This window comes from Typopeltis vanoorti, chromosome 26, assembly GCF_054136105.1.
Source record: "Typopeltis vanoorti isolate ZY-2024b chromosome 26, IOZ_Tvanoo_1.0, whole genome shotgun sequence".
In the NCBI taxonomy this organism is placed as follows: Eukaryota; Metazoa; Arthropoda; class Arachnida; order Uropygi; family Thelyphonidae; genus Typopeltis; species Typopeltis vanoorti.
This window is the reverse complement of record NC_143574.1, coordinates 10,388,728-10,404,872: the sequence shown is the minus strand read 5'-3', so window position 1 is coordinate 10,404,872 and position 16,145 is coordinate 10,388,728. Positions and strand designations below refer to the sequence as shown.

General features: G+C 34.9%; 1 protein-coding gene across 5 annotated transcripts in view; it reads right to left on the bottom strand.

Moving 5' to 3' along the window:
* The window catches only part of LOC150092318 (RUN domain-containing protein 1), a 202,118-nt gene that overhangs the window by 14,603 nt on the left and 171,370 nt on the right, over positions 1-16,145 (bottom strand). For 4 of the 5 annotated variants that reach the window (XM_090415044.1, XM_090415042.1, XM_090415045.1 and 1 more), the window contains 3 exons: positions 13,105-13,200; positions 9,284-9,394; positions 3,913-4,005 (listed from right to left, as the gene is read on the bottom strand). In XM_090415044.1, coding sequence (XP_090271170.1) covers positions 3,913-4,005; positions 9,284-9,394; positions 13,105-13,200 — 300 coding nt within the window. The remainder of the gene's footprint in view (positions 1-3,912; positions 4,006-9,283; positions 9,395-13,104; positions 13,201-16,145) is intronic. The other variant, XM_090415046.1, reaches the window with a different exon arrangement.

Here is a 16,145-nt window from a genome sequence, read left to right as displayed (position 1 = left end):
ATATGTGGAACTACAAGGGGGATGATTATGAAGAGCTCAGGAGACAGCTTGCGGGTGTAGCATAGAATGAGGAGTTAGCTGGAAAAGAGATCAATGCAGCTTGGGGGATTTTCAAAAACTATCTAGTAGATGCAATGTCTAAATGTATTCCAAGGGTGAGAAGGTTAAATAAGGTAGGTGTGAGATGGATGAATAAAGAGATTAAGCATGCGATACAGAGAAAAAGGGCATTATGGAGGCAGCATAAGAGAAGTGGAAATAACCAATTTCATGAGGACTACAAAGACCAGGCAAGGAGGGTGACTTGGTTGGTGAGAGTAGCTAAAGAGGTATGAACGGCAGTCAGCTATTGAAGCCAAAAAGAATCCTAGGAAGTTCTTTCAATATGTAGCCAGCAAAAGAAAGAATGATTATGGAAGGATGACATTGATTGGAGAAAATGGTATAAAGACAGCTGTTGCAGAATGTGTGGTTGAGATACTTAATGAGCAGTTTATAAAGATCTTTTTTAATCTTGTGAATGTGATTTCATGGAGAGATTGAGAGCAGTTGATGATGGGGAGGAGAGACTGACTGTAAGTGAGCAAGAGGTGTTTGGGGAGTTAAGTAAACTAGGTGTAAATAAGGCTGTGGGCCTTGATAATATATCACTGCATATTCTGAAGGAATGTGCCAGGGAGATGACACCTGCCTTGACATATTTTTTTAATACGAGTCTTGCACTTCGTCAAGTTCCTAAGGAGTGGAAGGAGGGCAAGATTGTGCCACTTCATAAAGGAGGTGATAGAACTCAAGCATCAAACTATAGGCCTATCTGTGTGTCAGGTGTTGTGGTTAAGTTTTTGGAGAAGCTTGTGAGAACTAGGATCCAGAGTTGGGTTGACAACAATGGTATTATCTTTGATGGACAGCATGGATTTGCTAAAGGGAGGTCATGTTTTAGTAATCTACTTACTTATTACAATACAGTGACTACTTCCTTGGACAGAGGAGAAGGATACACAGTAATATACCTGGATTTTGCAAAAGATAGGTATCAACAAGTTGTGTATGGGGGTGCGATATCCAGGAAAAGAAAAGTCACTAGTGGAGTGCCTCAGAGGTCTGTTTTAGGGCCATTACTGTTTAACTTGTATATTAATGATATTGGCAAAGATTTGGATGGAGATATTCAGTTGATTGCAGATGATGCAAAGTTGGGACGAACCATAAAGAGTAGTGAAAATGTTGTGGCCCTGCAAGAAGACTTGAATAAATTGAGTGATTGGGCACGGAAATGGGGGATGTGAGTTCAATGTTGCAAAATGTAAGGTTTTAAAATTTGGAAAACAAAGATGGGATGCAGAATTTATGCTTGATGAGAATATATTATTTCAGGTAGAGGAAATAAGAGATCTGGGGGTGATAGTGGATAAGGATCTAAAATTTAGGGGACACATTGCCAAAATTGTGAAGACAACACAAAGGTGTCTGGGAATGATGCGGAGGACACTGACATGTAGAAGTAGGGAGATTCTTGTTCCGTTGTATAAGGCTTTGATTAGGCCACACATGGACTATTGTGCCCAGATTTGGTTACTGGGTTTTCAGAAGGATGAAGAGATGTTGGAAAGGGTCCAAAGGCGACTTGACTAAGATAGTTTCTGACCTCTGGAATGTTGAGTATGAGGAAAGATTGAGAAGATGTAATTTGCAGAGTCTGGTGGAGAGGAGGAAGAGGAGTAAGAAGCAAGTTGGTAAGGGGTTGTTATAAGATCAATGGTGGAGAAGTTCTACAGAGAATAGTGGGAGATCAGGGGAGAACCAGAGGTCATCCCTGTATAAAGAGGTTGTACTGTATACTGTACAACCTGTATAAAGAGGGTATGAGTAGGGGAGTGAGAGGCAGGTTTTATTCGTGCAGAGTTGTGAATGACTGGAATGCCTTGCCTGAGAGTGTGGTGTCTGCAAGGAGTTTGAGTGTGTTTAAGACACAGTATGATGAGATGTGTGCGTGTGATAAAAGGACCTCCCAGATGAGTCTTTGACTCCATGAGGTCTTGGGATAATAATAATTATAATAATGTAATGAGGTCCTAGACTGTTGTGGGGTGGACATTCCTTGACCTCACCCGATGCTCCAGTTCATCCCACAGATGTTCAATAAGGTTGAGATCAGGGCTCTGTGGAGGCCAGTCAAGTGTGGTGAAGTTCATGTTCACAAATAATGCAGTTACAGCAGAGGCTTTAATGACATGGTGCACTGTCTTGCTGATCATTGAGACAATGAAGTGATCACTGTCTCAATGATCAGTTCCATAGAAATGCCACAAAGTAGGAAGAATTTGCATTATTGAGAATGTTCAGATATCTCTTTGAGTTCAATATTCATGGCATCAAACATACAAGGCCAACCAGGAAAAACAGGGCAATACTATCACACTGCCACCTTTGAATTATCTAGATTTTGCTGATGACATATGTCTGCTACCTCAAAAGCACCAACATATGGAAAAAAAAAAAAAAGATAATTTAAATCAGGACGCCTCTAAATGTGGCTTAAAAATAAATAAGAAAAAGACAAAAATAATGAAGATAAACCTTAAACAAAATCTACAGAAGAAGATATATAAAAATAAAAAAAAAACTCAAAATATTGGTGAAAAACGTATGGAGAAGTAAAGAATTAAACTTAAAAACTACATTAAGGCTTTTCAACACAAATGCTAAAACTATTCTACTATATGGATCAGAAACCTGGATATTAACTAAGGAAAATACAAACAAACTACAGGTACACATAAATAAATGTCTAAGAAAAATACTGGGAATATACTGGCCAGATAAAATTTCAAATATGGCATTATGGGAAAGAACAAACCAAACCAATAATGCAACAGAAAGAGGAAAGTGAAATGGATTGGACATACTAGCATAAATCCTGATAAAGACATAGCTAGGACAGCCATGGAATGGAACCCACAGGGAAAAAAAAAAAAGGGGGTCACCCCAAAATGACCTGGAGGAGACAGACTGAGATGGAAATGAAGCAGATGATAAGATCCTGGAGTTCACTCCAGGATCTCATCATCTGGGAGGGAGGCAGCAAACGGAGTCTGATGGAAAGCATTGATTGAGATATCCTCTTCACTCTGCAGGGAGTGAAGAGGATAACTGTACTAACTATATACTGTTTTTACCCTGAACCAGAGTGAAGTCACTATCCACAATGATACAATCAATAAGACTATTTCTTGTGTCTTGTCTCTATGTGAATTTGTGCGCATCCTGACATCGCAAACGTAGTGTTGAAGGCTTATCTAGCAGGAAAGTGTATGACCAGTATTTACCATCCTGTTTGGGCCCTTCTATACTTCAGGGTGCCAATCTAACTTAGATATTTTACTTAATTCACGAAATAGACATAATCAACAAATTTGGCCTGCAGTTTCCTGTTGCCATTAACTTAAAGTAGTGTGATCTAAAATCAAAATAGCAGATTTTAAATGAATGGTAAGGGCTGTAATGTTTAAGTCTAGCAATAGTTAAAATCTTGTTTGATACTTCACCCTATGTTTTGGTTTCTAGTTTTAAAATTTCAAAAATTTCTTATTTTCTTTCATTGGTACTATCTATAACACTGCTCACAATCAAACTATACTGTAAGCAATTGAAATAACTTTGACAAATACAGCAAGTCAGTAAATCCACTACAGTGAATAGTTCTGGACCTCAGAAATATTCACTGTTTTGCAATGGGATCAATATAATGTGATCAAACTAAAAATGATGCTGTTATGGGGTTACAATCGAGTGCTTTAGTTTCATTATAGCATTGTCATTTTGCATCATAACAGTATTTGCTATAGTATCTACTATAAAAGTAATATGTCAAGAAATAAATTTCATAAGAAAATGCTTATTGATAATTACCTGTTTAGGTGTTATTATTACTCCTCCAACAATTTCTAGATTGAAGCTTTGAGATAATTTCCTAGCTGGGGAAGAATTAAACTGATAGCCATTCTGTAGGGGAAAAAAAAAAAAATAAATGTCAACAGCCAAAACAAATGCCAAACTCCTAAAAAATGCATTTTTTTTTTAATAATTCAAGTTACATTAACCTTCATAGTGCAGCCAGACAAAAACAACATATTCTTAACTAAGATGATCTCAGGTTCAAATCCCACCCAGAACGTAAGGAAAATTTATAAGAGATTTTTAAATGTGGTGAGTTAGTTTCATACAGAGATAACAATTTCATTTCTTAAAAAAAATAAAAAATAAAATAATACTGCTGCAAAACAAATTGTCCAGCGAAACAAACAGAAACGACATACTATAAAGACAGGATTAATTATTCTAACTAAAATTAGATTTAGAAAAGTCAAGTTATTTGGCTATAACAAACCAATAGGTGATTGTGTAAATCAATAAGACAGATGTGCTAAGAGACAGAAAGCAAAAAGCACCATTTCAGATAACACATGACTCACACTACTTGATTATTATCATTATTATTAAGAGAGACCTCCAGAGAGTCAGAGACTCATCGAGGGAGACCATATACTACACACACACCAGCTATCATACCTATTCTTGAATCATTCACACTGCTTGCACTCACAACATCCAATGGTAATCCATTCCAATTCCGCACCACCTTCTGAGAGAAAAATCTAGCCCTCACACCCTTCTTGGCAGCCTTCATTCTCAGCTTCCAAGGATATCCTTTTGTCCTTCCCCCACCCTCCATAAATCGAAAAATTTCATCCATTGAAATCCTGTATGACCCTTTCAGAAGTTTGTAAGTCTCAATCATATCAGCCCTCTTTCTCCTGTTTGCTAGTGTCTGCAGTCACAAATTCTCAATCTGTCTTCATAATCAGTATTCCACAATCCTGATATCATTTTTAACACTCTCCTTTGCTCTCTCTCTCTCTCTCTCTCCAATACATCAGAATCACAACGGAAACCAGACCTGCACACAATAGTCCTTGAAAACATCCTTATCTTTACATGTGAACATTCGTTTCAGCATTGCAATTATCTTTTGAGTTGTATTTGCAATCTTTGCCACATGGCCCCTAAACTTCAACTTCCTATCTATTAACACTCCAAGATCCCTAGCCTCATTAGTTTCTTCTAGCCTAATCTCACCAATATAATACGACACTGGATATCTAATGATGCCGAAGTGAATGACTTTACATTTACTGCTACAAAATTAATAATGGAAAAAACTCACGTACAAAGATTATTTAATAGTATAATTTTCGCCTGTGTGTGTCACAGGCATCTTCAGTACATATTAAGCTCAAATTAAACAATAACTGACAATTCCAAAAAGCACTACCTAAGTAGCTGGTGTAAGATAACCAAAAAGATCAATAAATTTCCTAAAAATAAAAAATAAAAATAAATAAATAAATAAATTAATTAATTAAAAAAAAATCAATACAATAAAAAGTTGGGAAAGATTAGCTGAAATCTTTGAAATCCTGTATGAGAAGAAGATGCCTGTGACACACAGGCAAAAATTATACTATTAAATAATCTTTGCACGTGAGTTTTTTCCGTTATTAATTTTGTAGCGATATGTCTACGGTATACCTCTTTTAAAATTTACATTTACTGACATTGAACTGACACCCATTTTCCCATGTCCACAATTCCAGCCTATTCAAATCATTCTGCATTTGTGCTTTTGCCACAAGTTTTGTATTGTGCTACTATATTTGCAATATATGATTCTGACAGCTGTTTCAAACCTCTATGGATTTTCAGCAGAAAATCCATAGAGGTTTGAAAACAAAGTATTTCAGAAACCAGAAATACTTTGCAGAAGTTGTTGATAGTTCCGTGAATGAGAGAAAATGTTGATAGTTCAGTGAATGACAGTTATGTGATTTCTATGAATGGAGATTAAAATCATTATTCTAAAGAAAGGACCTAAAATGACTTCAAAGTGGCAAAAGTAATCAGAGTAACAGGTGTATGTTACTTTTTATTGGTAAACTTTTGGTTGTATAATTCTGGTTACAATGTCAAAGTGTTCCATATCCAGTAACCCTGGTCACAGTTAATAATTACAAAGTTGATCACCAGAGGTAATGCTAAATATTACAAGTATATTTATTACAAATAAAAAGTAATAAATGATAATAATAGCTAACAGGAAAAGAAATAAAGGTGCATATTTATCTTGACTTATACACTCTTGGTGCTGCATATACTGGTTCAAAGGATTACACAGTCGGCTGGGAATCAGCTGAAGTAGGTACAGAATCCACTATCTGTATAGATAGTGGATTCTGTACCTACTGCTTTTTCTTTCTTTTTTGAAGAAAGGTTGCTAACCTATAATATATTAGTACAGTAAGTACTGAAAATCAAAAACAAATGGAAAGAATACTGTGAAGAACTGTACAGAGAGAGAATAAGGAAAATTTGGAGGAGCTCACTCATGAGGAAAATTTCAATTTGGAACCTCCTCCATTTAGGCATAAAGTTGAAAGAGCTGCTAAACAGCTTAACAACAAGGCTCCAGGTGATGGAGGGATAAGAATGTTTCATATATTAATTACAAGGATATGGAGCAACAACAGGATCATAGTCTACAGACAGGAAGAATTCTGTTTTCATACTACTACACAAGCATGGAGATATGAAGGACTGAAGAACTATTAGTTCTTCAGTCCTTCATATCTCCATGTTTAATCTGTCATGCAAGCAAGATTTTATTAAAGATTATTCTAAATAGAACTGAAGTCAAAGTTGAGGCAGAGATGTCTGAGGAACAAGCAGGTTTTAGGAAAGATAAGAGTTCCAGCGATCAGATCCTATGCCTTAGACAGATCATAAAAAAGTATAAAGAATTTAGACTACTATGGTAATGTGTTTCATAGATTACTCTAAAGCTTTCAACTGCATTCAAAACTGTGAGAAGTAATGAAAAGAATGGGTTTTCCTCAACACACTATGAGGTTGATAGCTAGCTTGTACAGTGAGCAAGAAGCCATGGTAAGAACAGGTGTTGAATTAACTGATTGGCTTCAGGTCAGAAGGGACGTTAGGCAAGGATGCCTATTTTTTCCTTACCTGTTTAGTATCTATACTGAGGACATCAAGCATGTAGCACTGGATGAACTTAAGACAAGTATGAAGATAGATGGTAGATTGATCAGTAATCTAAGGTATGCTGATGATACAGTACTTTGTAATGACAAGGAAGAACTAAGACAAATCCTTGACAAAGTTAATGAGCTCAGTAAAAAAAAAACAGAGGACTTGAACTCCATCCTAGCAAGACAAAGATTATGGTTCTCAAAGGAAATACAAACAAGAAAACTCCTGAGAAACAAGTGAATCTTAATGGAGAAAGAATTGAGGAAGTCAGCAAGTTTGAGTACTTGAGATCCATTATTGATGTGAAAAGTGATCATACAGAAGACATCAGGAGAAGATCAGGAATGGTTAAAACAACAGTCAGAGACTTGTCTAAAATCTGGAAGGATGGATCTGTCTCCACAGGAACAAAGTTGAGGATTTCAGATGCAGCTATTTTTCCAACAGCAACTTATGGATGTAAGACTTGGAACCTAAAGAAGTCTGATAGGAAAAGGATAGCTGCTTTTGAGATGTGGTGTTACAGAAGGCTTTTAAGAATATCATATACCAAAAAAGCAGACAAATGGATGAGTGCCAGAAAGGATCAGTAGAAATTTCAAGCTCCTTAAGGATACTGACAGAAGAAAGTTGAAATACTTTGGACAAATTGAAAGGATAACTTCTCAAAACAGTCATACAAGGTAAAGTTTCTGTTAAAAGAGGAAGGGGTAGGCCATCAATGAGATGGATGGATGGTGTGTCTGGAATGACTGATTTTCAGAGATTTTGACCTTCCCCCCCAAAAGCACACAACAAGACCAGGACCACCTGGCGAGACACATCGGCATTTGCTGACATCCAATGCATAGATGGATGGAGTTATTGCACAATAATGTAATAGTGCTGGTTGAATTTCTAATTACCCTACTGTTTTCTAAATGCTGGTGACTGCTCAATCATCTTACAAAAGACCACTTAACTCGCCTTCAACCAAAAAGTCCCTGTTAATGTTCTGTGCATCACAGATATGACTCGATCCATATCTTTAAATTTGAAGCTTATGGGACATATTGCAAAAGTGGTGAAGGTAACCTAGAGAATTGCTGCAATATTAAGAAGGGTGCTGATCACAGCACAGGATAAAGCTTTGTTTGACCAAGTGGGAATTATTATAGAATATTATGCTAGCAGTTGGCTGGCTAAGTTCCAAATCAAGTCCACCTACATTCTTTAAGTAATCAATGTGGATACTTACTAGCTGGGTACTCTGCAAGATGAGGATCATTTTATTCAGGACCTCCATGGAGTCAGATTTATCAAACGAGGCCCATCTTACACAACACAGAGTCTATTATACCACTCCTAAAACTCATTCACTGTTTGTGCTCTCACTACCCTATTGTGCAATGCATTCCATGGTCAAACTAACCACCACCTAAATACACAACTTCTTACCCTCCACTTCCAGGGATGCCTTTGATGATACAAAAGATCTCTCTGGTGTTAACCCTGTAACTACCTTTCAACAATAAGTCATAATAATCATGCTATAATTTTTGTTATCTGCCTCTGCACCCTCTCCAATTAAATGACTCAACTAAATGTCTCTAATTAAATCTTCCAACCTTTTCCCCTGTACATTTATCCCTTTCAAATCCTAGTGACCAAATATGAGTATTATAAGCCAGATATGTTCTGATCAGGGTTTTATGCAATGGAATCACCACTATTCTATCTCTGCTAGTCAGCACCCTTCTCAATATTGCAGCAATCCTCTAGGTTACCTTTGCCACTTTTACGATATGTCCCTAAACTTCTATCGATCATCACCCCAAGGTCCCTTGCTTCTTCAATTTCCTCTAATACAGTTCTTCCAACAGAGTATGCATCTTCTCATCGATGGGTCCCAAACTATAAGATCTTACATTTAGTTGCATGAAACTGATATACCCATTTGCCCAGCTTATTCAAATTCTCCTGAAGAGCAATCACACCAGATTAGATGCCCGTAAAATAATGTCTCCATATTATTTTAGGATATCGTGAAAGTCTGCTTCTAGTTATCCCATTTTGGCCATTAAGTACCATTATAGTAATTATTATTTTTTAACTGCCAGATCTTTCAAAACATGTAATTCTGAATTATGATTTTAATTAGAAATTTCTGATGATATGAACAAAATAAGTCAATTACCTTTAATTCATAGTATTTAAGAATGAGATCCCATGAATGCATCATTTTTGTTGATGATGCTGAATTAACTGCAAAGCATCCTAATGGTACGAGACTTGTGCTCTGTCCAATCTATGGTATTTAAGGTAAAAAACATTATCAGATGTTTGAAAATTTGCACAATTTTTTGAAATTTCATAGTGAAACTTAATAACTTGCCTTCAGGGAGTAAGGGGGAGAAGACAGTACACAAGGTAGCTCTAATTTTAAATACAGACACACATATATTTTTATATTCATAGTTCATTTATCATTTAATTAGTTAATGGTGGGTCAAAATAAGACTTTCATACTGCAATAACTGATTTTTTTTTTTTTGTAATCTTTGAAAAATAAAATAAAAAATGGTCATCTATGGGCAGGAAATGGTTATATGTTATAATCGTAATAATTATGCTAAGATGACCATACATGTTTTTGTTCTTGAATTTTAGTGATCATATAATAAATTAGTATAATATGATAAAACTAACAGTCACAATGTGTTTTCATGTAGTATGAGTTAAATGAAGCAGCTTCCATCTTTCAAAAACAACTATTTTTTATAAAATAATTACACATTTCTGTTTTCAATGTTTGTTGTAAATTAAGTGTCACTTACTGTTTATTCAAAACTATAGAAAGAATTAATTTCACAGAATGCTGTAGTTTCTGCATTTGTGTTTAACAGGGAAAAAAAAAACCATTTCATATATCATTACCTTGAAATTTATAACATTTATAATGCTATCTGAAAAACTTTTAGCTGCAGTTTACAACTCTTGTATCAGCTAAGTCCTATTTATAACATGCATTAAAAAGCAATATCAATATTAATATCATTCTAATAATTATTTTCAATAATCAGTTGGCAAAAATATCTTTGCACTTTGTTTTTGAGAAGTAAAAAAAAACTTAACATCTTAAACTGATTTGTCATGGCTACCTCTGGTAAATCACTCTTACACAGTCTCACGGGTCACTACTAGTTTTCTTCCTTCTTGTCACGTATTGAAAAATCTCTTTTATATCAGTCTTAGAGAACCACTTAAGTAACTTAAAAATTTATATCATGTTCCCTCTTTTTGCATGTCAACTAAACTTTGCAACCCACCCAGCTTCGATCTATTCTCAGAGGGAGCATTCCACAGACCTATCACAATCTTGGTCACCTGTCTCTGGATTGTCTCCTCATCCCCAAGAAAACCAGGTGATCAAATTTGTGCACAGTAGAGTCAAGATGTGACTGAATCAAGTGTTCTTCAACATCCAAGTAATTTTGGGCTATTTGGTCAATGTTTGCAATATTTCCTTTGAATTTCAACTCTCTGTCCACCACCATCCCTACATCCTCGGCCTCATCAATTTCCTGCAATATCAATATAATACATAGCATGTAATCTTGTCATCCCCAAGGTCATAGCCTTTTATTTTGCGGTATTAAATTAACATCCATTATTCCAACACTACTGAATTACTTAAATCATCCTACACGATGTTTATATTACCCTTATCTATTGTCCTCTATTATTGTCCTTTGAATATCAACTATTGTCCTCTTCAGATTTGCATCATTAGTAAAAGTAATAATCCTTCTTAAATCATTCCCTATATCATTAACACACAAAAAGAACATGGGCCCTGGTATAGAGCCTCAAGGTACTCCAATAGTCATCCTCATTCTCCTAGATTCCACTATTCTGTCAAATGCCTTCACAAACTTCAGCAGTCATGGTGTGCCCAACCCATTTCCCTTATCTAATTCTGCTGCCACTATTATAAAACATGAGTAAATTACTAAGACAGGAGCTACCTTTTACAAAGCCATACAAGTCCACCATATCTTGTTCCTATTGTATTAGTATCTTATTCCTGTATTCTACCAACTTTTCCACTACCCATACAACCACCCCTGAGATATTAAGAGGCCTCTAATTTGCTACTTTTGTCTTGAAGCAACCTTTATGCAATGGAATTATCTTATCCAATTTGAACCTTGCCAGAGCTGAGATTCACATTAAAAAATTTCATCAGAACTGCCAGTTTTCTCTTGCACAAACTCATAACACATGTCATCCAATTTCAATGTAGTATACACAATGAATTTTTCAATATGCTGAGCACCTCCAGTTCAAAATCTCTACCTAGAGGATACAGCCTTACAAAATGATCACTTAGTAATTAAACTATTTCTTCTGTTCCTATCAGTTTCCTACTCTCAGCAGTGATTAAAGTTAGACCTCCATAATCATTCCTTTTACTTGCTGCACAGTGAAAGAACTTTTCAGGATTTTCTTTGTTCTACTTAGTTAATTTATTCTCAATCTGATTTGGCTCTGCTTATCTTGCTGATCGCCCCCTTTTTTCTTTATATACATATCACAATCATTTATTTTTGCAGCTCCTGCTTTATATTGCTTCTCATCCATTTAATTCCTACCTGGGTTATCTGCCTGACTCTAGGGGTGCAGTGGAATACTGCCTCTTTCAAAAATCCCTTACTACTTCTAACACACTACTGTTAATCTTTCCTTGTTGCTTCTTAAGCTATTGTTCTAAGATCTCTACTAAGTTTGTCATAAAATCTAGCTCTGTAGTTTTTGACAAGAATTCCACATGTTTAGCAACCTCCTATAACATGATTGCATAGCAGGTTTCATCGATTGGAGGTAGTGTTAATACAGATTGGAAATAGCAATGGGGTTAAACCAGATTGATTCACTGGATGATAGTGCAGATGAAAATTCTGAAGTTTCAAATTTTACTCTAGAATGTATATATATAGGAAGGCATTTACTTAGCTGAGCAATTAGACTTTTATTTTTCGAATGCAGATCCTTCGGCTAAAAGCAGTACAGAGTTCAAAAGGGAGCTTCATACCATGAAATCTTGAATATATGAATATACAAAGCATTATCAAGCAGTTAAAGACAGCAGAAGATACAAGAAATCTAGATGTGGCAGAAGAAACTTCAGAAAGTGAAGATATTCTTCAACAGGGAAATTATCATTTGTTTCTGCTTAGCAGCGATGAAGAGGAAGAAAATAAATGAATGTACATTATCTGACTTACATGTATCAGAGTTTGTAAAATGTTTGTTCAGTTATTACTATTTTTAATAAAAATTAAGTTCCCAATAGATATAAAAATAAAAATAAAAAATAAAATAAAAATTTTTGTTAGCTTCTGAAACATAACCCCACCTTTACACTCATATAACTGATTTTACAATCGTTATTATATGAGACTTTTACAGTCTCATATAATAACGAGACTGTAAAATCTCATGTGTTATAAGAGGGTTACATTTCTATTTTTGTTGTTGATTTTATACAAAATTTGTTACAGCATTATTAAGTCTGGAAGACTGGTAATCAGTTTAGGAGTAGAATAATATCTGTACAGAACAAGGTTAAATCTAGTTCTATATTGTGATATCCAATGTCACTTTCCTATTTTACAATCGTGTTAATAATTAGATTAACATGATTGTAAAATAATACTACATTACAGGTTTTTTTTTTTTTAATATTTTTATGGCTACAAAAGTCTCCAACAGAAAAGGAAATTACTTTAAAAGCTAATTTTTATTGGCTTTTAAATTAATTATGTCACAGCTTAAATATCAATAAATACAAATGAAAGTTATTGCAAATATACATCTAAAACCAAAATTTTCATCCTTTTCAGGTTTTGTTTTTTACTTAGCTTTTACTTTTTTATAACTTGTATGTAATGAATGTGATGAGTAGAGTAGATGAAAATTAAGTGTAGAAGAGAAAGAAGGAAGAAATAAACTCACTGGCATCAGGCCATGCTGGATAAGATCTCTAATAGCAGAGGTTAAATCTTTTCTTACTGCTGTTGTCAATTTTTCATTACACAGAACGATAGGAGACTGAAATACCAAAAATATTTTTATAATTATTACTTTAATATTCACTTAAATAATAATTACTGATGTTAATCAAAATTCCAATAAAAATAATTTCTTAAATATTTAGCCAATTAGCTAATATAGTTATATCAAATAATTTATTTAAATTACGGGGATATTAAATCCCACATTATTTCAAAGCCAAATAAGAAACTCAAAGATAGAAATCTAAGAGTTTCATGCCGAATATAGCAAACTATAAAAATTTCGGCAAATCCTAGCGTAAGCTAAACACAAGGTTCAATACTATGGCAACTCGTAGCAAAGATGGGTAAAGTTCTGATCACTATTCTTACTATTTCCCATAATGTAAAAACACATCTCCTAGGAGATGTATAATGTTATACATTATGGGGGAAGGTACCCAGACCATTTTCAACCTTTATTGAGGTGTAATCAGTGAGTAGGTAGTGACCTTCCCCCATAATGTATAACATCATACATCTCCTAGGAGATGTGTTTTTACATTATGGGAAATACTAAGAATAGTGATCAGAACTTTACCCACCTTTGCTACGAGTTGCCCTAGTATTGAACAATGTGTTTAGCTTACGCTAGGATTTGCCGAAATTTTTATAGTTTGCTATATTCGGTATGAAACTCTTAGATTTCTATCTTTGAGTTTCTTATTCGGCTTTGAAATAATGTGGGATTTAATATCCCCTTAATTTAAATAATTTTACATCGCCGAAGTGAAGCCTTTTGGCTCTTTATTTCAGTATATCAGATAATTTGATAGATAATACAGGAATACCTCGATTATTGCGGTATTTATAATTTGATACCAAAATCCCAATTGTTGCGGCCGCGAGATGTAGCCCACTACATATGCAACCAGTTCGAGTCGCTACTCTCCAGGTATCGCTCTCTTGTAGCACTCCGTTTTTATCCGACGGCGTCTTCTCACCACTTACCAGTAACTATCCGCCCTTGCCTAAAGTACATGTGGATATTTATTTCTCTTGTTATTTACCTCTACAATGAATTCTACAAGAAACAAGGATGATTTCAAGTCTACAGCTATCAAGAAGAAACGTAGAGTGATCAGCTTAGAAGATAAGTTGCATATGATAAATAAGTATGAAGCAGGCATAAACAAAGCCAAAATTGCAAGAGAGTACGGTCTAAATGAATCAAATTGTTCGCCATATTTTAGACCACACTGCAAACTATAAGCAACTAGGACAAAGTGCATCGACCTCGTCTGTGTCCCAAACTACGAGAAACAGAAGTCATCTTATGATTGAAATTTAAATGCTATTGTCAATGTGGATAGAAGATTGTAACCAGAAGAGAATTCCTCTTAGTCAAATGACTATAAAAACAAAAGCATTGAATTCGTTTGAAACTTTAAAAAGAAAACAATTAGAAAGCGAAAATGATTCGGCGTCAGTAGTAGAAGAAACTTTCTCTGCAAGTTCAGGGTGGTTTGATTGGTTCAAAAAGCGATCGAGCATTCATAGTGTTCGTTTACAAGGTGAAATTGCAAGTGCCGATGAAAAAGCAGCAGCTAGTTTTCCTGGTGAATTGCAACAGATCATTGAAGAAGGAAATTATACCGATGATCAGATATTTAATGCTGACGAAACAGGCTTATTATGGAAAAAAATGCCCACTAAAACATTTTTAGCAAAAAATGAAAAATCACAGCCTGGCTACAAGGTTTCGAAGGAGCGTGTAACACTTTTACTATGTGGCAATGCTTCTGGAGATTACACGATGAAGCCGCTCTTTATTTATTGTTCACATAATCCTTGCCCACTTAGAAGTTTAGATAAAAATTTTCTCCCTGTTCATTGGAGATTCAATAGACAAGCTTGGATGATGAAAACTATTTTTGAGGATTGGTTTAAAAACTGTTTTTGTCCTGAAGCTGAAAGTTACTGCAAGTCATTAAATCTTGATTTTAAAATCTTGTCGATATTAGATAATGCACCTAGTCATCCAACAGCACTGAATGATTTGTGCGAAAATGTAAAAGTTATTTATTTACCACCTAATACCACTTCCATCATCCAGCCAATGGATCAAGGTGTAATCGCATTCTTTAAGGCATATTACCTACGAAGAACTTTTTCACAAGCAATAGAGACTACAGGAGATGAAGCTATGACTTTAACAGAATTCTGGAAGGCATTCAATATCAAAAATTGCATTGAGAAAGCATGGAGTGAAGTAACGTCTAGCAACCTGAGAGCGGCATGGCAAAAGATTATTCCTCATTGTGCAAATGATTTGAAAGGATTTGAAAATGAAGTAACCTGTGTTATCAATGACATAACTGAGCTTGGCTTCGATTTAGGACTAAAAGAAATTGAAAAAGGTGATGTTCAGGACCTGCTTCAGTCACATGATAAGGAGCTGGATGATGAAGACCTAATTAACTTTGAGAGAGAACGTGCTTACGATGCTCAAATCGATGATAATGATGAACAAACTGACTTGGCACCGAAGGAATTTACCCTCAAAAAAATGGACGAAATGTTTAGAATTGCTGAAAATTTTAAAGAAAAAATCTTGAATGGCGATCCTAATCTGGAGCGATCACCAAAAGTTCGTTAGGAAATTGAAAATTCCATCCGTTGCTAGAGTTTTATACGAAAAAAAAAGAAAGAAAAAATTCCACCAGACAACTCTACACCAATTTTTATCCAAGAAAGAATAATTGTATGTGCTGTATGTACTTCTTATATATAAATAAAGATTAAAGAATAATCTTGTTTTTCTTAATAAACCTTCATTTTTAACTTAACACGTTTAACACATTTCTTTTTTACTTGATATAAAAATTTAATTAATAGATTAAAAATCCTTGGCATTGATCACCCATTTTACATTATTTATCCTGATTATCGCGGATTCGATTATTGCGGTATTTTTCGTGGCAACAATAACCACGATAATCG